This window comes from Haematobia irritans, chromosome 3, assembly GCF_050003625.1.
Source record: "Haematobia irritans isolate KBUSLIRL chromosome 3, ASM5000362v1, whole genome shotgun sequence".
In the NCBI taxonomy this organism is placed as follows: domain Eukaryota; kingdom Metazoa; phylum Arthropoda; class Insecta; order Diptera; family Muscidae; genus Haematobia; species Haematobia irritans.
This window is the reverse complement of record NC_134399.1, coordinates 25,403,037-25,428,159: the sequence shown is the minus strand read 5'-3', so window position 1 is coordinate 25,428,159 and position 25,123 is coordinate 25,403,037. Positions and strand designations below refer to the sequence as shown.

General features: G+C 35.1%; 1 protein-coding gene and 1 long non-coding RNA gene across 2 annotated transcripts; both read left to right on the top strand.

The window, feature by feature from the left end:
* Positions 1 to 828: 828 nt before the first annotated feature.
* LOC142230668 (kelch-like protein 6) lies at positions 829 to 25,123 on the top strand. Its single transcript, XM_075301305.1, has 5 exons — positions 829 to 1,068; positions 1,138 to 1,226; positions 7,122 to 7,828; positions 14,489 to 14,688; positions 24,714 to 25,123. The coding sequence occupies exons 1-5, from the start codon at positions 932 to 934 to the stop codon at positions 25,030 to 25,032; spliced, it is 1,452 nt and encodes a 483-aa protein (XP_075157420.1). The 5' UTR covers positions 829 to 931; the 3' UTR covers positions 25,033 to 25,123.
* LOC142230487 (uncharacterized) lies at positions 22,755 to 23,594 on the top strand. Its single transcript, XR_012720704.1, has 2 exons — positions 22,755 to 23,311; positions 23,390 to 23,594. It is a non-coding gene; the product is annotated as an uncharacterized LOC142230487 (long non-coding RNA).

Sequence of the window (25,123 nt, the reverse complement as noted above, 5' to 3'; positions counted from 1 at the left end):
CCCCCATATAGACCGATTTCCCGATTTTATTTCTTGGGGTTATAGAAACCGCAGTTTTTATTCATTTTACCTGAAATTGGAAATCTAGAGGTATTTTCGGGTCATAAAGAGGTGTGCCGAAAACGGTGAGTATCGGTCCATATTTTAGTATAGCCCCCATAAGAACGATCTCCCGATTTAACTCCTTGGGTTTCTAGAAACCGGAGTTTTTATCTGATTTTCCTATAATTGTAAATATTCTGGTATTTTAGGCTCACAAAAACGTGTATCGGATTAAGTTTTTATCGGTCCATTTGGTAAAGCCTCCATATAGACCGACTTCACTTCTTGAGGGTGTAGAAGGCGCACTGATCATGAAAATTGCTTGAAACTCAATGTAAAATTAAATTTCCAGATGTTACTTCTACAGATTTAAGATTTCAAATCAAGACGTTATTTTATAATTTTCTTGCACATTTACAAGAGATGTTAATGATTCCTCTAAAACTCAAACAAAAATGGTTCTTATAAATCCAGAATCTGATATAGTCCTCATAGGTGAAATCTTGAAATTTATCTTCGGGAAGTGTCCTCAAGCCCTCCTGAAATTTCAAAGGAAACCCTAATATTTGGTTCATGGTGGTGGGTATTTAAGATTCGGCCCGGCCGAACTTACTGCTGTATATACTTGTTTTCATTCATTTACTTTTATCCAATTTTTTTACTCTTCTTGAAATGTCTCTCATTTATTATTTTTTCGCATGAGTAAAGTAAAGGAACACAGCTATTGTATAAAGAAGATTTCAATATTTGATTTCCTACAGTAGTCCCATTCTCATTTGTCATACATAACTGTCATATTCATATATTTCTCTCCATTGTATTTTCTACACTATATTTTTTCAAATACATACATAAATATATTTTTTACACAAGATAACTAACTATTCCAATGGATGAAACAAAGGATGCAAATTCCTTAAAAACTCTCACTTCTCTGGATAAACTGAAAGGCAAAGGTAAAGTTTTGTCCAAACTATCACCAAGAAATATTGATTCAAAAACTGATGACATTATAAGCTATCAAAAGTAAGATTCCATATTAATGATATCTATGAGTTGTGAGAAATAATTATAACTAATTGAATGTTTGTTCAGTTCACAGTTTTCAGCTACTTCGGAATCTTCAGAGTCTGCTGAATCGAAGAATGAAAAAGAAGTTATGGTCCATCAACTGAATTCCAATGGTAAGTATCAGTTTTTTAAATTGACAATGGGAATGAAAAATTGATTGAGATGTATATAGACCAAATCGTATACAAAGTCGTAACGATTTTTGTCTGTTGTAATCAATCTAAAGGTATGGTCACATTAGGGAAATATTTGACAATAGTCAAACCTTTTCCCCATTTTCTATTTTCGAAATAGTTGGATGCCGTTTTTTTTTAATATTCCTATCGTGATATTATAGACCCAATTTGAGATAAAACTATTTTTTGATTTCTATCAAATACTTTCATAGTGTGATCGTACCGTAAGACCTGAATGATGGAGATATCGCATTTTATACCCACCTCCATAGAATGGTGATATGGGTATAATAAGTTTGTCATTCCGTGTGTAACATATCGAAATATCGATTTCCGACTATATAAAGTATATATATTCTTGATCAGGGAGAAATTCTATATATATATATATATATATATATATATATATATATATATATATATATATATATATATATATATATATATATATATATATATATATATATATATATATATATATATAATGGCGGTATCGTCCTGAATTTGGCATAGATTCGTTTTCTGTTTACAGGCAGGTCAAGTTCGAAGATGGTTCAAGTTTTGATATAGTCCCCATATGAACCGACTTCCCGATTTGGGGTCTTGGTCTTATAAAAACCGTAGTTTTTATCCAATTTTCCAGAAATTGAAAATCTAGAGGAACTTGAGGACCATAAAAAAGTGTACCGAAAATGGTGCCCATCGGTCCATGTTTTGGTGTAGCCTCCATATAGACCGATCTCCCGATTTTGCTTTTTGGACTTCTAGAAACTGTATTTACTATCCGATTTGCCTGAAATTTGAAATCTAGAGGTAATTTGGAACCATAAAGAGGTGAGTCGAAAATCTCCGTATCGGTTCATGTTTTGGTGTAGCCCCCATATAGACCGATCTCCCGATTTTGCTTCTTGGACTGCTAGAAACTGTATTTTCGATCCGATTTGCCTGAAATTGAAAATCAGGAAGTATTTTTGGACCATAAAGAGGTGTGTCGAAAATCGTCCGTATCGGTCCATGTTTTGGTGTAGCCCCCATATAGACCGATCTCCCGATTTTTATTCTTGGGCTTCTACAAACTGTATTTACTATCCGATTTGCCTGAAATTTGAAATCTAGAGGTATTTTGGAACCATAAAGAGGTGAGTCGAAAATGGTCCGTATCGGTCCATGTTTTGGTATAGCCGCCATATAGACCAACCTCCCGATTTTTATTCTAGGGCTTCTATAAACTGTATTTTCGATCCGATTTTCCTGAAATTGAAAATATGGAAATATTTTTGGACCATAAAGAGGTGTGTCGAAAATGGTGCCCACCGGTCCATGTTTTGGTGTAGCCCCCATATAGACAGATCTCCCGATTTTGCTTCTTGGACTTCTACAAACTGTATTTACTATCCGATTTGCTTGAAATTGAAAATCTGGAAGTATTTTTGGACCATAAAGAGGTGTGTCGAAAATGGTCCGTCCCGGTCCATGTTTTGGTATATCCGCCATATAAACCGATCTCCCGATTTTGCTTCTTGGACTTCCAGAAAGTGTATTTACTATCCGATTTGCCTGAAATTGGAAATCTAGAGGTATTTTGGAACCATAAAGAGGTGAGTCGAAAATGGTCCGTATCGGTCCATGTTTTGGTATAGCCACCATATAGACCAACCTCCCGATTTTTATTCTTGGGCTTCTATAAACTGAATTTTCGATCCGATTTGCCTGAAATTGAAAATCAGGAAGTATTTTTGGACCATAAAGAGGTGTGTCGAAAATGGTCCGTATCGGTCCATGTTTTGGTATAGCCCCCATATAGACCGATCTCCAGATTTTTATTCTTGGGCTTCTATAAGCTGTATTTATTACCAGATTTGCCTGAAATTGGAAATCTAGAGGTATTTTGGGACCACAAATAGGTGTGCCGAAAGTGAGGTGTATCGGTCCATTTTTTGGTATAACCCCTATATAGACCGATCTCCCTATTTTACTTCTTGGGTATCTAGAGACTATATTTTCTAGCCGAATTGCTTGAAATTGCAAATCTAGAAGTATTTTAAGATCACAAATAGGTGTGTCGCATACACAAAGTCGTGGGTTCGATTCCTGCTTCGACCGAACACCAAAAATTTTTCAGCGGTGGATTATCCTACCTCAGTAATGCTGGTGACATTTCTGAGGGTTTCAAAGCTTCTCTAAGTGGTTTCACTGCAATGTGGAACGACGTTCGGACTCGGTTATAAAAAGGAGGTCCCTTGTCATTGAGCTTAACATGGAATCGGGCAGCACTCAGTGATAAGAGAGAAGTTCACCAATGTGGTATCACAATGGACTGAATAGTCTAAGTGAGCCTGAAATATCGGGCTGCCACCTAACCTAACCTAACCTAGGTGTGTCGCAAATGGTACCTATCGGTCCATGTTTTGGTATAGCCCCCTTATAGACTTATATCCTGACTTTATTTCTGGGGCTTCTAGAATCCGTAGTTTTTATCCAATTTGCCGGAAATTAGAAATCTTGAGGTATTTTAGGACCATAAAGAGGTGTGTCGGTCCATATCGGTCCATGTTTTGGTATAGCCCCTATATGGACTGATCTCCCGATTTTACTTCTTGGGCTTCTAGAATTCGTAGTTTTCACCCAATTCGTCTAAATGTGGAATTTTAGAGGTATTTGAGGAACATTAAAAGGTGGTGAGTATTGGTCCATGTTTTGGTATAGTCCCCATATAGACCTAACTCGTATACATCCTATTTTGATTTTTCTTTATCAGAATTTTGTGGTTAGTATGCAAAAATGTTTTTTTTTTTTTTTTTTTTTTTTTTTTTTTTTTTTTTAAAGAAATGTATATTTAAGTTATTTCAATTACTACTTCTATCAAGAGGGAGAACTTTTTCACAACGGACTTTGATAGTAGGACCTTACACGAAAATTAAAAGTTTTAAAAATATTGAATTTATAGAAAATGTTATCAAATTTTATTGCTATAGAATATTTTATTAAAATTTTATTTCTATAGAAAATTTTGTCAAAATTACATTTCTATAGAAAATTCTATCAAAATTTTATTTCTTTTTTATTTCAGCTTAAAACCATACATTGACTAAACTACAAGTGAAGCTTAACCAACAGAGGAAAAGTATACTTGCCAAATTTATTTGGGCAAAGCCCCATTGGCTGCAAGATGGTTGGATGTACAGCTTTTTCGGAATTACCTCCACATCAGCATCCTCTACTTGCAGCAAAACTATCAACCAATTATCAGAGTAAATTCGGGTAATTCACTCAACCCAAAGTGAACCATACTTGAACATTCCGAAAAAAAGGTTTGATAGTCGGCTACTGCCTAAACATATTTGAAAGCATATCTCTTTTCCTTTCAAGTGTAGTTCAATGCATGGTTTTAAGCTGAGATCAAAAACTACATTAATGATTGAAGAGAAACTAACAATAACCAACAAAACGAATGAAAATTGTATTTCAATGGAAAACTTTTTAAAATTGTATTTCTATAGAAAATTTCTATAGGTAATTTCTCAAAATTGTGTTTCTATATAAAAATTTCTCAAAATTTTATTTCTATTGAAAATATTGTAACAATTTTATTTCTATAGAAAATTTTGTAACAATTTTATTTCTGAAGAAAATTTTCTCAAAATTTTATTTCTAAAGAAAATATTTTTCAGAATTTTATTTCTGTAGAAAATTTTATCAAAATTTTCATTCTATAGAAAATTCTGTCAAAATTTTATTTCTATAAAACAAAATTTATCAAAATTGTATTTCTATAAAAAATTTTGTCAAAATTTTATTTCTATAGAAAATTTTGTCAAAATTTTATTTCGGTTGAAAATTTTCTGATAATTTTATTACTATAGAAAATTTTGTAAAAATTTAATTTCTATAGAAAATTTTGACAAAATTTTATTTCTAAAGAAAATTTTGTCAAACTTTTATTTCTATAGAAAATTTTCACAAAATTTTATTTCTATAGAAAATTTCTCAAATTTTTATTTCTATATAAGAATTTCTCAAAATTTTATTTTTATAGAAAATATTGTAACAATTTTATTTCTATAGAAAATTTTGTAACAATCTTATTTCTATAGAAAATTTTGTAAAAATTTAATTTCTATAGAAAATTTTGTAAAAATTTCATTTCTATAGAAAATTTTGACAAAATTTTATTTCTATAGAAAATTTTGTCAAACTTTTATTTCTATAGAAAATTTTGACAAAATTTAATTTCTATAGAAAATTTCTCAAAATTTTATTTCTATATAATAATTTCTCAAAATTTTATTTTTATAGAAAATATTGTAAGAATTTTATTTCTATAGAAAATTTTTGTAAAAATTTAATTTCTATAGAAAATTTTGTCAAACATTTATTTCTATAGAAAATTTTGTCAAAATTTTATTTCTATAGAAAATTTTATCAAAATTTTATTTCTTTTTGTTGTTTTTTGATTTTAGCTTAAAATTTGATTTTTTTCGGCATAAGCCGGCTATCATACAAAACCTTTTTTCGGAAGGTTCAAGTGTGGTTCATTGTTGGGTTTAATGAGCTGCCTGAATTTATTCTGATAATTGGTTGATAGTTTTGCTGCAAGTAGAGGATGTTGATGAGGAATGGGGTTATTCCGAAACGTGCGTCCATCCAACCATCTTGCAGTCCATAGGGCTTTGCCCAAATAAATTTGACAAACATTCTTTTCCTCTGTTGGTTAAGCTACACTTGTAGTTTAGTCAATGTATGGTTTTAAGCTGCAATAAAAAACAACAACACAATTTTTTTTGTATAGAAAATTTTATCAAAATTTTATTTTTATAGAAAATTTTGCACAAAATTTTATTTTTATAGAAAATTTTGCAGAATATTTTATTTTTGTCTTATTTCTGTAGAAAATTTTGAAAAAATTTTATTTTTATAGAAAATTTTGTCAAAATTGTATTTCTATAGAAAATTTTATCAATTTTTTTTTTTGTATAGAAAATTTTGCACAAAATTTTATTTTTATAGAAAATTTTGCAGAATATTTTATTTTTACAGAAAATTTTGCACAAAATCTTATTTCTATAGAATAATTTGTCAAACTTTTATTTCTATAAAAATTTTTTAAAAATTTTATTTTTATAGAAAATTTTTAAAAAATTTTATTTCTATAGAAAATTTTCTCAACATTTTCTTTCAATAGAAAATTTTGTCAAAATTTAATTTCTATAGAAAATTTTCTCAAAATTTTATTTCTATAGAACAATTTGTCAAACTTTTATTTCTATAACAATTTTTTAAAAATTTTATTTTTATAGAAAATTTTTAAAAAATTTTATTTCTATAGAAAATTTTGTCAAAATTTTATTTCTATAGCTGAAAAACTATTTGGTGTTCGGTCGAAGCAGGAATCGAACCCACGATCTTGTGTATGCAAGGCGGGCATGCTAACCATTGCACCACGGTGGCTCCTCATCTCGAACATTTGCATGTGTTTATTTTTTACAACTTTCGTCTTGGATTAACTCAATGAGAGTGCATCGATTAACTTAATTCCAGTTTTGGCGATGAACTTCCTTCAAGGACTAGTGTTTATCGTTGGCGAATTCGAACGAGCTCGTAGTTCACGATTGAATGTTTATTACTGTACGTAAAAACAAAATGAGAGGTCAACGTGTTTCGATAGCTGAAGAAGCAATTGATGTATTCGAAATGCTTATTTTGGAGATAGAGATCAGAATGGCAAAAGTAGTTCGACAATTTTTTCGTTGTCTTTAAGGAAATATTTAGTTAGATTGGTTCCTTTTTTTCTTATCGGAATTATTAATATCGCTGTTTTCTTATTTTATATAGCCTTGCAACAGATCAAACCCGCATCAGGACAAATAGCAAGCATACGAAGTTCAGAAGAATCATTACGAAAACATGAAAATAATCCATCACCGGATTCAATTGGGAAATCTCTATTCGATATGGGTCTTAAGACTAACGAAGTAGAAAATTGGGAAAATATTTACCTATCACCCAAAAACAATCTTTACGAGTTGATGCGGGATATGCTGGAAAACCATCTAAAACCCAGTGTTCTAATTAGAATCGATAAATTCGAATTTCATTGTCATCTCATTGTATTGCGGTGTTATTCGGAATTCTTTATGGATGTCAAAGGTGGTATTGACATCATTGATTTGCCCCCGGAAACGGTTACCACCAAGGCATTTACATTAATCTATGAATGGATGTTAGCCGATAAACCACAAATCCAGAGAGAGGGCTTTGTGGAAGTATTCAATGCAGCCAATTTTCTTGGTATAAAACAATTAGTCCATCAATGTTGGTGTTGTCTTGATAATGAGACCTATCTCACCGAGGATACAGCATTTGCTTTATATTGGGAAGCTCGAAATTACAATTTGCAGACGGTCGAACAATTAATGATGTCCAGAATATGTAAATTCTTTCTAACATTGGTGGCTTCCAAAGAATTTCTACACTTAAGCTGTAAAGAACTGTGCAAATTACTAAGTGCTAACACAATTGGGGTGAATTCCGAAGTTGAGGTGAGTTTTTTTTTTTCAATGGACTATGACTACACATGAAATTGGATAACTGATTTATGGTTGACTTCCAATTTTCAAAAACTACTTAAAATATTTTTCCTGAATCTATGAAATTGGGTACTCTACTATTGGTGTCAACAAATCATCGCCAAAATCGATTTTCTCTAGCTCGGCTGCTTTAGAGAATTCCTTCTCTTGCCTTGTTCATAAGAAAGCAACTCGAGAGTGTATGTTTCAAGTCATATTCCTCAAAAAATTCAGGAGTCACATCTGTTTGTCTCCCGTATCTGGTAATTATGGAGATAGTTACCAAATAGTTACCAGAGCCACTACGCACCTGTCATAAATAGAGATTTACCTTACCATAAGGTCTACTTATCCACCTCCTTATATTCGGAATAAGTTAATAGGCTTCCTTTTTGACGCGCCTTTTCTCTGCTGACAGTTGAGGTAAAATGTTCTGCATTGATGCTAAATATCTCAGACCTTTCCGTTATCATAAGATCCAATGGAGAGATCCCAAGGAGGACTGATGGTTCAAATGTCCAGATTTGACAGAACGCACTCTTTTTCTAGGATAGTTTTAGGATAGGCCAGCATCATCTTCAGACTAAGTTACGTTCCCCTGTAGTTTTCTGATAGTCTGTCCAGGATTTCCCATATATGACATTACTCTCGCTCTCGGTTCGTCATAGTTACCAGAGCTTTGTCAGTTATGATCCTAAAATACTCCTTCATATTCAGACATTTAAGGTATTCCTTGATGACAATCTCGTTTCCAGCCAGCTATTTTCGTCTTTCTATATCCCATCTCCCTTGTCATTTATTCTAAATTCCTCGACGAACTTCCCTTTTGATAAACCTTTTCTCCACTGCTGGTTGAGCAGAGCATTTGGTGGCGGATTTCTCTCAAGCGCCACGAGAACCGTTCTGTGACCTGGTTTGGGCTGATTGAGTCCCCTATTTTTATACCCTCCACCATAGGATGGGGGAATATTAACTTTGTCATTCCGTTTGTAACACATCGAAATATTGCTCTAAGACCCCATAAAGTATATATATTCTGGGTCGTGGTGAAATTCTGAGTCGATCTGAGCATATCCGTCCGTCCGTCTGTTGAAATCACGCTAACTTCCGAACGAAACAAGCTATCGACTTGAAACTTGGCACAAGTAGTTGTTATTGATGTAGGTCGGATGGTATTGAAAATGGTCCATATCGGTCCACTTTTACGTATAGCCCCCATATAAACGGACCCCCAAATTTGGCTTGAGATTGCTCTAAGAGAAGCAAATTTCATCCGATCCGGCTGAAATTTGGTACATGGTGTTAGTATATGGTCTCTAACAACCATGCAAAAATTGGTCCATATCGGTCCATAATTACATATAGCCCCCATATAAACCGATCGCCCGATTTGGCTTGCCGAGCCTCTAAGAGAACCAATTTCATCCGATCGGCTGAAATTCGGTACATGATGTTGGTATATGGTCTCTAACAACCATGCACAAATTGGTCCACATCGGTCCATAATTATATATAGCCCCCATATAAACCGATCCCCAGATTTGGCTTGCGGAGCCTCAAAGAGAAGAAAATTTCATCCGATCCGGCTGAAATTTGGTACATGGTGTTAGTATATGATTTTTAACAAGCGTGCCAGAATTGGACCATATCGGTCCATAATTATATATAGCCCCCATATAAAACGTTCTCCAGATTTGACCTCCGGAGCCTCTTGGAGGAGCAAAATTCATCCGATCCGGTTCAAATTAGGAACGTGGTGTTAGTATATGGTCGCTAACAATCATACCAAAATTGGTCCAATCACACAAAAATTGGTCCATATCGGTTCATAATCATGGTTGCCACTAGAGCAAAAAAGAGTCTACCAAAATTTTATTTCTATAGAAAATTTTGTCAAAATTTTATTTCTAGAGAAAATTTTGTTAAAATTTTATTCGGTTCATAATAAAATTTTCATCATTGTCAAAATTTTATTTCTATAGAAAATTTTGTTCAAATTTTATTCGGTTCATAATCATGGTTGCCACTCGAGCCAAAAATAATCTACCAAGATTTTATTTCTATAGAAAATTTTGTCAAAAGTTTATTCTATAGAAAATTTTGTTAAAATTTTATTTCTGTAGAAATTTTTGTCAAAATTTTCTTTCTATAGAAAATTTTGTCAAAATTTTTATTTCTATAGAAAATTTTGTGAAAATTTTATTTCTATAGAAAATTTTGTTAAAATTTTGTCAAAATTTTATGTCTACTTTGTCAAACTGAATTATATACGTATTGGATCGATCTTTTTTGATTTAAGATATACCACGTATGGACTTACATACAATTTAGAAGATGGTGTTAGGAGGTTTTAAGATACCTTGCCGTCGGCAAGCGTTACCGCAACTTAAGTAATTCGATTGTGGATGGCAGTGTTTAGAAGAAGTTTCTACGCAATCCATGATGGAGGGTACATAAGCTTCGGCCTGGCCGAACTTACTGCCGTATATACTTCTTTAGTTTAATATATACCACGTATGAACTATGTGGTATATATTACGGTGTTAGGAAGTTTTAAGATACCTTGCCATCGGCAAGTGTTACCGCAACCCAAGTAATTCGATTGTGGTAGATGTTTCTACGCAATCCATGGTGGAGGGTACATAAGCTTCGGCCTGGCCGAACTTACGGCCGTATATACTTGTTTTATGTTGAAATGTCATTGCAAAACCGTGGTCGTTCTTTGCGGAATCGATGTTGATGATTGGCAGCTGGAAAAATTCTCCACAAGCCTGGGAAGGAATAGTGCCTCAAGTGTCTTGGCTGCTGGCGAGTGAAGGAGAATCGGTCTGTACAATTCACCCTTGCTCTAGTTTTTTTGCCTGGCATGGGAAGAGTGCTTCCCATTTTCCAGACATCGAGTAAAATGAGCGATTCCAAGGACAAATTGAGGAGTCTACGTCAAGTACTCAACTCCTAGTATTCCCAGATGCTTCAGCATTAGCATAGAGATTCCATGGTCGTACTATGTACTTTAAGGAATCCATGTTGATGATTGTCAGCTGGAAATTCTCCACAAGCCTGGGAAGGAATAGTCCCTCAAGTATCTTCGCTACTGGCGAGAGAAGGGAAATCGGTCTGTACGATTCACCCTTGCTCTAGTCTTTGTCTGACATAGATCACTCTTCCCATTTCCCAGACATCGAATATAATGAAAGATTCAAAGGACAAGTTCAGGAGTCTAGTCAAGTACTCAATTTCTAGTATTCCCAGATGTTTCAGCATTAGCATAAAGATTTCATGGTCGTACTATGTACTTTGAGGAATCCATGTTGATGATTGTCAGATGCAAAATTCTCCACAAGCCTGGGAAGGAATAGTGCTTCAAATATCTTGGCTACTGGCGAGAGAAGGGAAATCGGTCTGTACGATTCACTCTTGCTCTAGTCTTTGCCTGGGACAGATCACACCTCCCACTTTCCAGACATCGGATATATGAAAGATTCCAAGGACAAATTCAGAAGTCTAGTCAAGTACTCAACTCCTAGTATTCCCAGATGCTTCAGCATTGGCATAGAGATTCCATGGTCGTACTATGTACTTTGAGGAATCTCTGTTTATGATTGTCAGCTGGAAAATTCTCCACAAGCCTGGGAAGGATTAGTCCCTCATGTATCTTGGCTACTGGCGTGAGAAGAGAAATCGGTCTGTACGATTCACCCTTGCTCTAGTCTTTGCCTGGCATAGATCACTCTTCCCATTTTCCAGACATCGGATATAATGAAAGATTCCAAGGACAAATTCAGAAGTCTAGGCAAGTACTCAACTCCTAGTATTCCCAGATGCTTCAGCATTAGCATAGAGATTCCGTCGAGCCTAGCGTATTAGATGGTTTCGCGCTATTGAATACTTGGGTAACCTTGACCGTGGAAAATTGTGGTGTGATCGGTTCGAAGACCACGGATACGACGAATGTCTCTCCTTTCCTCTCTACCACTTTCGGGATACTCGACAAACTGGCGGTTGAAAAATCTCGCACACATCTTCGGATCAGTCACGTCGCCAAAAGTGACTTAAATCGCATCATTCTTAGTAGGGAGCCACCGTGGTGCAATGGTTAGCATGCCCGCCTTGCATACAAAGGGCCGTGGGTTCAAACCCAATTTCGACCAAACACCAAAAAGTTATTCAGCGGTGGTGACATTTCTGAGGGTTTCAAAGCTTCTCTGAGTGGTTTCATTGAAATGTGGAATGCCGTTCGGACTCGGCTATAAAAAGGAGGTCCCTTGTCATTGAGCTTAACATAGAATCGGGCAACACTCAGTGATAAGAGAGAAGTTCACCACTCTGGTATCACAATGGACTGAATAGTCTAAGTAAGCCTGAAATACCGGGCTGCCACTATACCTAACCTAACCTAGTAGCGGGGTTAGAGAGGGCTCTCAGTATTTACCACAACTTAACCGTTCCTGTGCCTAGGTTACATTGCTCCTGATGATGTTCCGTTTGTGCTCGTCGACTACCATACTAATTTCTAGATTCAGTTAGCACAACGGCGTCCATCACGCTCCTCTACGAATCCTGCCGCTTCTGCTGGGATGTTGGGCCTTGCTTGGGCGATTCAACCAATGGGTTTGAAGCGAGCGGCTGCTCCGTTGATTATGCCTCGGAACACACTCTGAGCAACGTGAACAAGGTAAGAGGAGCAGGAGCTCACTGAAGTGGAGTATTGTTTGAAGCCTTCCCAGATGGCTTTCTTTTGGTTGATAAACGTTCGGCTTTCAGAAGTTATGAAATCGGAGGGTCAGTTAATGGTGAGAATTATGGGGAGGTGGTCTAATCCCAGTGAAATGATGTGTAGCCACGGTACGTCATTTATCAGACCAAGTGGCGCTAAAGATATATCTGGCGAACAGCTGCAATCACCAATAATTCACGTGGAGGCCTCTTCGTTCACCGTGCAAAATGTGAACTCATCTCTTTGCTCTGTCAAAGCTTTTCCTCTCTTGTCATTACCAAGGAGAGAATGCCAAAGTTCATAATGGGCATTAAAGTCTCCTACCACCAATCGGTTATGCCCACACAACAGCCACACAACGTTTGGACTATAACGTGGAGCACAGCTACCAACTGGAGCTATAAACACCTTGTATAGCTCTATCTCGGCAGCTCCAGACTCAAAAGCTACCCCCATACATTTCATATACGGGTCACTAGTATCTGGCACAAGCGTCATAGGTCTATACTGCGTCGAACGGTGTAATATGAAAGCCAGACCATCGTCTTCACTTCTTGTGCGATCCGTACGTAGCGCATTGTGTCCGTCATAAGGGCGCAAGCAACAGGTGTCATTCAGCGTCGTCTCTGGGATCGCTGCGGCCATGATTCTCTTCCGCATCATAAAGTCCATAATCTCTTTAATCTTAGCTCAGAGCCTGTTGCAATTAAATTGCAAAAATGATGAACTTTCCGAAACTGGACCAACAATATTGGGTGTCAGATTGGGGGTGGGGATTATTGGTGTGCGGGAGATATCGGGGGTCGCATAGTCTGATGACCCTTTGCTGCTGTCGTTGGCACAGCATACTGCCATGTAGTCAGTATGACCATGCTCCCGTAGCGATGTTAAGCACCCATTCCATTCCGATGTGTGGGATCCATCGGGTCAATCTGTGGGATTGACTTGTTCATCGACCACTGTCCTGTTTTCTTAGTCCGGGCGGGAGGGACTGAATGTCTAAAAACCAACCTTAACACTTCCTTAATCTGTAGGTGCTAAAACTCCCGCCATCACTAGGCCTCAGCGCTTCATCATTTGTGGGTTGATCGTTAACCTGTCTCTTTACATAGGACTGGATGGACTGAATGTCTGAGTCTGGAATAACAGGTTGCCTCTAGAACCTAACCGAACCCTCCATTAATCTACAGGTGCTAAAATCCCCGAGTTGAGGCGGAGAATATTATTGTGCGGGAGTTTTCGGGGGGTCGCAAAGTCTGATGACCCTTTGCTGCTGTCGTTGGCACAGCATCCTGCCACGAAGTCAGTATGACTATACTCCCGAAGCGTTGTTAAGTACCCATACCATTCCGATGTGAGGGATCCATTGGGTCAATCTATGGGATTGACTTGTTCATCGATCACTGTCTTGTTTTCTTAGGCCGGGCGGGAGGGACTGAATGCCTAAAACCTAACCTTAACACTTCCTTAATCTATAGATGCTAAAACTCCCGCCATCACTAGGCCTCAGCTTGGTTTGTGGGTTGATCGTTAACCTGTCAACCTAACAATCCCTAAAATCCCCGAGTTCACTTGGCCTCATGACTTTTGGATCGATCACTACCATGTCTCCTTACAGAGAACGAATGTGTCTACTTAAGTCTGTAGTAACAAGCTGCAACTAAATCTTAACCCAACCTTTGCTTAATGTACAGATGCTAGATCCCCGCATCTACTGAGTCTATGAGGTTTAATGACCTATGGATCCATCACTTGTTTTCCGCAGATTCGGTATTAATAAATTATTTTATTGTTGGTTCGCCCGATGTACAAAAAAACTTCCCCGTACGCACCACACCTGGTACATGTCCATCTATCTTCAAAGCGTCACCCCATTTTCCTTTATAATAAATAGATTTATTACTGGATCTTTTCAGGTTCTTATGGCAGCAGTAAGATGGCTATCATACAAATGGAAAGAGCGAAAGCCATTTATATTGGATGTTATCAGTTGTGTTCGATTTGGTTTAATGCCTCCCATATATTTGGTTACATTGAATAAGGACTTGGATTGTCCCCATTATGAAGGTATATTCGAAATACCTGAGATCAAGAAAATGATACAAGATGGCTTATTGTAAGTGGACCCTACACGGAAAAATTAAATTTATTTCTTTTTATACCCTCCACCATAGGATGGGGGTATATTAACTTTGTCATTCCGTTTGTAACATATCGACATATTGTTCTAAGACCCCATAAAGTATATATATTCTGGATCGTGGTGAAATTCTGAGTCGATCTGAGCATGTCCGTCCGTCCGTCTGTTGAAATCACGCTAACTTCCGAACGAAACAAGCTATCGACTTGCAACTTGGCACAAGTAGTTGTTATTGATGTAGGTCGGATGGTATTGCAAATGGGCCATATCGGTCCACTTTTACGTATAGCCCCCATATAAACGGACCCCCAAATTTGGCTTGCAGACCCTCTAAGAGAAGCACATTTCATCCGATCCGGCAGAAATTTGGTACACGGTGTTAGTATATGGTCTCTAACAACCATGCAAAAATTGGTCCACATCGGTCCATAATTACATATAGCCCCTATATAAACCGATCCCCCCATTTGGCTTGCGAAGCCTCTAAGCGAAGCAAATTTCATCCGATCCTGTTGAAATTTGATACATGGTGTTAGTATATAGTCTCTAATAACTATGCAAAAATTGGTCCACATCGGTCCATAATTATATATAGCCCCCATCATAAGCGTAGGAAGGCCTCTGGGGAGGGGGCTTAGACCCCCCCAGAATTTGAAACTCTATTTATGATTTTCCATTTTTCAATAAATGTCAATAGTTTTTTTTTAATTTTTATAAAAATTACACAAGTATATACAATCGCACAAAGTTCCGCTAAAGACTTTCATGAACAATCGAATTACTTGGGTTGTGGTAGCAGTTGCCGATGGCAATGTTTCAAGTCAGATATTTATGAAATAAAGCTGTGGTTGAACTTATGATTGATTTAGTTTAGTCAATTTAATTAAACAAATAGTAATTGATATTAAAACTATTTTTTCATAAATTAATATCTTAATAATGCTGCGAAAAAGCGTCGCCAAAAAAGTAGTGAAAATGTTCTTTTTGGTCTAGAAGTGGTGCAAAATTGGCGGAGAAGCAATGAATGTAATATGAGCTTGTCATGGGACAAATGTCCACCGTTTCAACAGCCGTTGCAATGAATTTGCATCACTTCTTAATGTGAGATCCGAATTCAGTGTTTTGAATGTGAATTAAAAAATTTTGTCATATTTTCCTAAATAAATAATTTTTATATTGTTTTTATGATTTTAATGCATTCTGACGCTTGTTTGAAACGTTTTTCCTCGAACAATTTCCAAAATTATCGATTTTTTTATAATGGATTTAGCAGTTTTGTGGCAAAATTTGAATAATTTGTACCAATTTATTTATTCTTACTCTTTTTTTAAACTATTTGAAAAAAAAAGAAAACAAAAAATTACACATTAAAATATGAAAAAAATCAAGTAAAAAACTTCCTGTGTAGTTAAAATAATTGAGGACATTTTTGGAAGTACTTTAGAACAACTCACAATTTTTTTGCTGGGAAAAGTGTGGAACTACTTTTAGTTGCTTTATTATAAATTAATTGACGAGTTATTTTGATGTCTAATTTTTTATTAAATTTTATGAAATAAAACATTAATTGAACCTATAAGTTCAGTCCATAAATTTTTAGCTAGGGGAGCTATAGCCCCCCCTAGGAAAATTGTCTAGCTACGCTAATGGCCCCCATATAAACAGATCCCCAGATTTGGCTTGCGGAGCCTCAAAGAGAAGCAAATTTCATCCGATCCGGCTGAAATTTGGTACATGATGTTGGTATATGGTCTCTAACAACCATGCAAAAATTGGTCCACATCGGTCGATAATTATATATAGCCCCCATATAAACCGATCCCCAGATTTGACCTCCGGAGCCTCTTGGAAGAGCAAAATTCATCCGATCCAGTTGAAATTTGGTACATGGTGTTAGTATATGGTCTCTAACAACCATGCAAAAATTGGTCCATATCGGTCCATAATTATATATAGTTCCCATATAAACCGTCCCCAGATTTGACGTCCGGAACCTCTTGGAGGAGCAAAAGTCTTCCGATACGGTTGAAATTTGGTACATTTTGTCAATATATGGCCTCAAACAGCCATGTAAAAATTGGTCCATATCGGTCTTTAGTTATATATAGCCGATGACTTATTACACAAAAATTGGTCCATATCGCCAAAAATAATCTACCAAAACTTTATTTCCATAGAAAATTTTGTCAAATTTTATTACTATAGAAAGTTTTGTTAAAATTTCATTTCTATAGAAAGTTTTGTCAAAAGTTTATTTCTATACAAATGTTTGTCAAAATTTTATTTCCATAGAAAATTTTGTCAAAATTTTATTTCTATAGAAAATTTTGTCAAGGTTTCATTTCTATAGAAAATTTTGTCAAAATTTTATTTCTATAGAAAATTTTGTCACACTAGATTATATACGTATTTACGGCCAATTTCATGTAGCTCCGTTAGATTTTAACTGCCAGTTAAGAGAAAATAAATTGCAAATATCTTCTCTCTGGTTAACTTTAACTGAAAAATTGTCAGCAGTTAAGTTTCTAACTGACATATGCAATATATAGGCAAGATGACAGATATGTCCATAGTGCGGTTTAAAAGTTCGTTAGCTAACGTAGCACTAACGGAGATTCATGAAAATGAGGGTTAATCGGCCTTTTTTTTTGTTTAATAAAAGGTGATTTGTTAAGAGCTTGATAACTTTTAAAAAAAAAAAACGCATAAAATTTGCAAAATCTCATCGGTTCTTTATTTGAAACGTTAGATTGGTCCATGACATTTACTTTTTGAAGATAATTTCATTTAAATGTTGACCGCGGCTGCGTCTTAGGTGGTCCATTCGGAAAGTCCAATTTTGGGCAACTTTTTCGAGCATTTCGGCCGGAATAGCCCGAATTTCTTCGGAAATGTTGTCTTCCAAAGCTGGAATAGTTGCTGGCTTATTTCTGTAGACTTTAGACTTGACGTAGCCCCACAAAAAATAGTCTAAAGGCGTCAAATCGCATGATCTTGGTGGCCAACTTACCGGTCCATTTCTTGAGATGAATTGTTCTCCGAAGTTTTCCCTCAAAATGGCCATAGAATCGCGAGCTGTGTGGCATGTAGCGCCATCTTGTTGAAACCACATGTCAACCAAGTTCAGTTCTTCCATTTTTGGCAACAAAAAGTTTGTTAGCATCGAACGATAGCGATCGCCATTCACCGTAACGTTGCGTCCAACAGCATCTTTGAAAAAATACGGTCCAATGATTCCACCAGCGTACAAACCACACCAAACAGTGCATTTTTCGGGATGCATGGGCAGTTCTTGAACGGCTTCTGGTTGCTCTTCACTCCAAATGCGGCAATTTTGCTTATTTACGTAGCCATTCAACCAGAAATGAGCCTCATCGCTGAACAAAATTTGTCGATAAAAAAGCGGATTTTCTGCCAACTTTTCTAGGGCCCATTCACTGAAAATTCGACGTTGTGGCTCGTTAGTAAGTCTATTCATGATGAAATGTCAAAGCATACTGAGCATCTTTCTCTTTGACACCATGTCTGAAATCCCACGTGATCTGTCAAATACTAATGCATGAAAATCCTAACCTCAAAAGAATCACCCTTTATATACCCCGTATGGGCTAACTTACAATTTAGAAGACAGTGTTAAAAAGTTTTACGATACCTTGCCATCGGCAAGTGTTATCGCAACCCAAGTAATTCGATTGTGGATGACAGCCTTTAGTAGAAATTCCTACGCAATCCATGGTGGAGGGTACATAAGATTCGGCCTGGCCGAACTTACGGCCGTATATACTTGTTTGATTTAATATATAGCACGTATGGACTTACATACAATTTAGAAGATGGTGTTAGGAGGTTTTAAGATACCTTGCCATCGGCAAGCGTTACCGCAACTTAAGTAATTCGATTCTGGATGGCAGTGTTTAGAAGAAGTTTCTACGCAATCCATGATGGAGGGTACATAAGCTTCGGCCTGGCCGAACTTACGGCCGTATATACTTTTTTTTTTGAGAAACGAAACTTTAAAGCAACGAAGGGGATAAATATAGACCGATATGGACCAATTTTTGCTTTGTTGTTAGATACCATATACTAGAACCCCGTACCAAATTTCAACCGAACCGGACGAATTTTGTTCCTTCAAGGGGCTCCGGAGGTCAAATCTGGAGGCCGGATAGGTTAGGTTAGGTGGCAGCCCGATGTATCAGGCTCACTTAGACTATTCAGTCCATTGTGATACCACATTGGGGAACTACTCACTTACCACTGAGTGCTGCCCGATTCCATGTTCAGCACAATGACAAGGGATCTCCTTTTTATAGCCGAGTCCGAAGGGCGTTCCACATTGCAGTGAAACCACTTAGCGAAGCGTTGAAACCCTCAGAAATGTCACCAGCATTACTGAGGTGGGATAATCCACCGCTGAAAAAATTTTTGGTGTTCAGTGGAAGCAGGAACCGAACCCACGACCTTGTGTATGGTGGTTCCCCACGCAAAAAATAATTCTTTCCTCCCAAACGAAATTTTAGACAAAGTTCGTTTCTCATTTGCTTTTCGCTGTAAGGAAGTGTATTTGGAAGGAAAGTATATACTTTTTGTGATAAACGTTTATTCTTTTCCAGGATGTAAAAACAATTTCATAAAGACAAACTCAAAAAAAAACAATTAAGGAAAGTCTAAAGTCGGGCGGGGCCGACTATATTATACCCTGCACCACTTTGTAGATCTAAATTTTCGATACCAAATCACATCCGTCAAATGTGTTGGGGGCTATATATAAAGGTTTGTCCCAAATACATACATTTAAATATCACTCGATTTGGACAGAATTTGATAGACTTTTACAAAATCTATAGACTCAAAATTTAAGTTGGCTAATGCACTAGGGTGGACACAATTGTAGTAAAAAAAATATGGGAAACATTTAAATCTGAAGCAATTTTAAGGAAACCTCGCAAAAGTTTATTTATGATTTATCGCTCGATATATATGTATTAGAAATTTAGGAAAATTAGAGTCATTTTTACAACTTTTCGACTAAGCAGTGGCGATTTTACAAGGAAAATGTTGGTATTTTGACCATTTTTGTCAAAATCAGAAAAACATATATATGGGAGCTATATCTAAATCTGAACCGATTTCAATCAAATTTGGCACACATGACTATATTACTAATTGTACTCCTAGTGCAAAATTTCAACCAAATTGGGCCAAAACTCTGGCTTCTGGGGCCATATAAGTCCATATCGGGCGAAAAATATATATGGAAGCTATATCTAAATCTGAACCGATTTCAATCAAATTTGGCACACATGACTATACTACCAACTGTACTCCTTGTGCAAAATTTCAAGCTAATCGGGATAAAACTCTGGCTTCTGGGTCCATATAAGTGCATGTCGGGCGAAAGATATATATGGGAGCTATATCTAAATCTGAACCTATTTCAACTAAATTTGGCACACTTGACTATACTACTAATTGTACTCCTAGTGCAAAATTTCAACCAAATTCGGCCACAGTGTGGCGCAGGGTATAAAAAAACATTGTTTTCTTGCTAATTGCATTTTCCCTCACATCTTTCTCACATCCACGAGGTTTTTAGTTCTTAACACCTTTTCCTGTAATACCAACAATGTAGAAGAAATTATGTATACGATTTTAAAAATTTTTAAAATTTTTTACCTTTCGCCTGGACGGAGAATCGAACCGCGGACCATGCACTTTGTAAGCCAACACACTAACCACTGAGCTATGTACCTGTTATGGTCATCAATAGATAAATATCCATATAAGTTATATTTATATAGCATAGCTTGCGGCGCCCACGAACTGAATGAACAAAGTTTTTTTTTTTTAACAGAAACAAACATTTAGTTTGCCACCGTGGAGCAGTGGTTGCTACGTCCGACTTGCATGCCAAGGGTCGTGGGTACGATCCCTGCTTCGACCAAAGTATTTTTTTGTTTTTTTTTTTTACACATATTCCAGATATGTTCGGCAGATTCCGAAAAAATGTTCAACATTACATTGTAGTATCCCGTGTAAAAATTGAGAGATCTAATCATGTCTAATCCCGTGTAAAAATCGGTGGATCTGATCATATCTAATAATATCTAAGTATATATAATTACATCTGTTCAGATATGGTTGTGGATATAAATAGATCTACGGAGATATGTTATATATAGTGTTCTATATAATTAGATCTGATTCAAGATCTCATTATATATATTGTTATATCTAATTGTATCAGTCATATCTGGTAAGATCTAATTGTATATCTTTATATATGACATCATATCTAATTATATATACTATATATAGCTCCATATCTAATTATATGTATCGCATTAAGTCATGAACCAGTACTGCTATACGGATAAAAAAAATATGTGTATGTTTGGGTGTAAAATTAATATGTTTGTTACGAGAATGTTAACGTGATACATATTGTTACAATTAAATATGTTTGGTCACACATCACAACTAGTGGTGAACATAATCAAACAATGTTTATATATTGTGACAGTTCGAAGAAACCTTTTTCAATATCATTTTAAAAATTCAAAATTTCTTACGTTCAGACACAACTGTCTGTTTGTTTTCAAAAATATCATCACATAACAATCACCATTAGCAACGGTTGTTGTTATTAAATTTAAAACAAAATGTTGGTATCAAATATTGGATAATGCGATATTTTGAAATTTTTATGTTTTATTCATATAAAAATTTAATGTATTCTCATTTTTCGACGAAGATCAAGGAGTATGAGAAGTGATGAGGTAAGTTTATCGTTTGGGTCCTATTTTTATATATTTAATATTTTCCCTTTCTAGTTGGACGAAAAGATTAAGGAGACCGAGTAGCAACGTGATGATTTGTAGCCACGCCATTTTCGAATTTGCGATAGAATGTAGTATTATCCAAGTCAAAAAGATAAAATAATGATTTGGAGATGGTTTGCATCATGAAACGGATATATTATTCATGTATGGTATTAGGGACTTCGCACAAACGATTCCTTATAGCGTTGGTTTGAATTATTGGGCACAAGAAGCAATTATTGGTAAGTATATGTATTATTTGTATTTATTTCAGTCTTCTGTATTTTTATGTTATATTTTTCAGAGTTTCATTCCGAGTAGCCAAAGAGAGGAACTGGGAGACTAATGTAAAAAAATGTGTGAAGAGAGCAATGCCACAATGCCTTGGACAATTTAAACGCCAGAAACGCCGCAGAAACGTAGTGGCTATGTATATATATTTTTAATTGAATTCTTATACTTTTATTCCTAGGCGTAGATATAACGTAAATAGGTTTGAGCCAACTTGCTGTATTAAATACACTTTCATTATAAAACCTAAAATAAATCTTTTTATTAATTACTGTAATTTCAGTAATAATGGAAATTTATAGATAAAATTATATATACTTAGATATATTAACATCTAATTATATCAAATTAGATGTAATTAGATGTGGGCCAAATTTGAGATCTGGTCAGATCTAATTCCTTTAGAATTAGATCTGATCAGATATTACCATTTTTCGGATCTGACCAGATCTGCCTACATATACTATCATATCTAATCAGATATGGCAGGAGATCTAATAATATCTGGCCAGATCCACCAATTTTTACACGGGATAATATCAAAGTATATATAATTATATCTGCTCAGATATGGTTGTAGATATAAATATATCTACGGAGATATGTTATGTATAGTGTTATATATGATTAGATCTGATTCAAGATCTCATTATATATGTTGTTATATCTATTTATATCAGTCATATCTGGTAAGATCTAATTATATATCTTCATATATGACATCATATCTAATTATATATACTATATATAGCTCCATATCTTATTATATATATATCGCATTAAATCATGAACCAGTTGTGTAACACGGATAAAAAATATTTGTATATGTTTGTGTGTAAAAATAATGTGTTTGTTACGAGAATACTAACGTGATATACTTGGTTCCAAGCACGTATGTTTGGTCGCACATCAAAACAAGTGGTGAACATAACCAAACAATCTTTGTATGTTGTGACAGTTTCAAGAAACCCTTTTAAAAATAATTTTGAAGTGTCTTCATAAAATGCTTAACTTTCAGACACAACTGTCTTTTTGTTTTCAAAAATGTCACCCCATAACTATCACCATTAGCAACGCCTGTTGTTATTAAATTTAAAAAAAAAATTATATCAAATATTTGATAATTCGAGTTTCATATATTTATTTCATATAAAAATCGAATGTCTTCTCATTTTTCGAGGAAGATAAAGGAGTATGAGAAGCTGTGATAAGGTAAGTTTTTTGTTTTGTTCCTATTTTTAATTATGAATATTTTCTCTGTTTTAGGAGGATGAAATTGTGATAGTCCAGGAAAAGATTAAAAGAAGACAGCGGAGCAACGTAAAGATTTGTGACCAGGCCATATCCGAAGTTGCGACAGAAGGAAGTATTATCCAATATCAAAAAGAATACAAATTTGGAGATGATATGCATTGTGAACCGGATACATTCCCGTGCAATTATTCATAGCGCTGGTTTAAATTATTGGGTACGAGAAGCACATTTTGGTAAGTATATGTATTATTTGCAAATATATGTATCTCTAAATAGACTGATAATTCTTCTGTAAATTTTATATTTTTCAGAGTTTTCATTCCGAGTAGCCAAATAAAGGAATTGCGAGACTCATTTAAAGAACTGTTTGCAGAGAGCAATGTACTAACGCCTTGGGAAATTTGAATGCCAGAACCCTTCGTGGCTATGTATATATATTTTGTTTTTGTTGTTTTGTTGTTTGTTTTTTAATTCTCAGACTTTTATACCTAGACATATATTAATGTACATATGTTTGATCCAACTTATAATATTAAATACTCTTTTCATTATAAAACCATAAAATAAATCTTTTTTATAAATTACTGTAATTTCACTAATTTTGGAAATTTGTAGATAAAATTATATATAATTAGATATATTAACATCTAATTATATCAAATTAGATATAATTAGATGTGGGCCAAATTTGAGATCTGGTCAGATCTAATTCCTTTAGAATTAGATCTGATCAGATATTACCATTTTTCGGATCTGTTCAGATCTGCCTACATATACTATCATATCTAATCAGATATGGCAGGAGATCTAATAATATCTGGCCAGATCCACCAATTTTTACACGGGATATTAAATTTTGAAATGTGTCTTATTAAAGACCTAAAGTCAAAAAAGAACAGTGTTTGATATAAACGAAATGGACTGTGTTGTTGTTTCAAAAATAACTTTTTTTATTAAAAAAATAAAAATTTTGTAACAAACGAATTTTTTTGGTGATAAAAGTTTAAAATTTTCGAAGCAGTTCAAAAAACTCTAACAAAAGAAAAACGTTTTCCAAACGTTCTTTTTCTTTGTGTGCCGGGGGCCGGTTTATATTGGGGCTATATATAATTATGGACCGATATGGACCAATTTATGCATAGTTGTTAGATACCATATACTAACACCATGTACCAAATGTCAACCGGATCGGATGAATTTTGTTCGTTCAAGAGGCTCCAAAAATCAAATCTGGGGATCGGTTTATATGGGGGCTATACGTAAAAATGGTCCGATATGGCCCATTTGCAATACCATCTGACCTACATCAATATCAACTACTTGTTCCAAGTTTCAAGTCGATAGCTTATTTCATTCGGAAATTAACGTGATTTCAACAGACGGACGGACGGACGGACGGACATGCTCAGATCCACTCAGAATTTCAGCACGACCCAGAATATATATACTTTATGGGGTCTTAGAGTAATACTTCGATGTGTTACATACGGAATGACAAAGTTAATATACCATTCCCCATCCTATGGTGGAGGGTATAAAAATCGTTCGTCTAAAATTTCGTTTCATTGGAAAGAATTTTTTTTATAGTCTTTATTATATTTTAGGATTTTTTTCATAAAATTCCTTCTTTTCCAGATTAACCACAAATCAATCTTATTATGCTGAAAATACAAAAGAATTTTTACATCAACTTGAAAAGTATAACTTGGTGGCACCCGCTCAACGTCTCTGGATATATGATCCGCAATGCAATTATCATAGTTGCCCAAAATGTCCAAATTGGAATTGTTTTACGTATAAATCATTTTTGGAATATTTGGAAATGATAACCACAAATGGTATGAACTATTGGCGAACCCTTGAAACATTTAAGGACCTAACAATGTCGGAGCATTATTGTGGACGTAAAAATCATCAAAATCATGAAATTGAAAATACCAAAGTGTGTGTTTAGTTCAGATATTAAAACACCAAAGTAATTTCTAAAATTGGAAATTTCGTTTAACTTTTTGAAATAAAAAATTGAATTTTATTACACAATGTCA

Bases quoted from the DNA above. Each gene is read 5' to 3' on its own strand.
- LOC142230668 (XM_075301305.1), top strand. From the start codon at position 932: ATGGATGAAACAAAGGATGCAAATTCCTTAAAAACTCTCACTTCTCTG. The intron at 1,227-7,121 runs GTAAGTATCAGT...TATTTTATATAG, and splicing joins CCATCAACTGAATTCCAATG to CCTTGCAACAGATCAAACCC. The intron at 14,689-24,713 runs GTAAGTGGACCC...CTTCTTTTCCAG, and splicing joins ATGATACAAGATGGCTTATT to ATTAACCACAAATCAATCTT.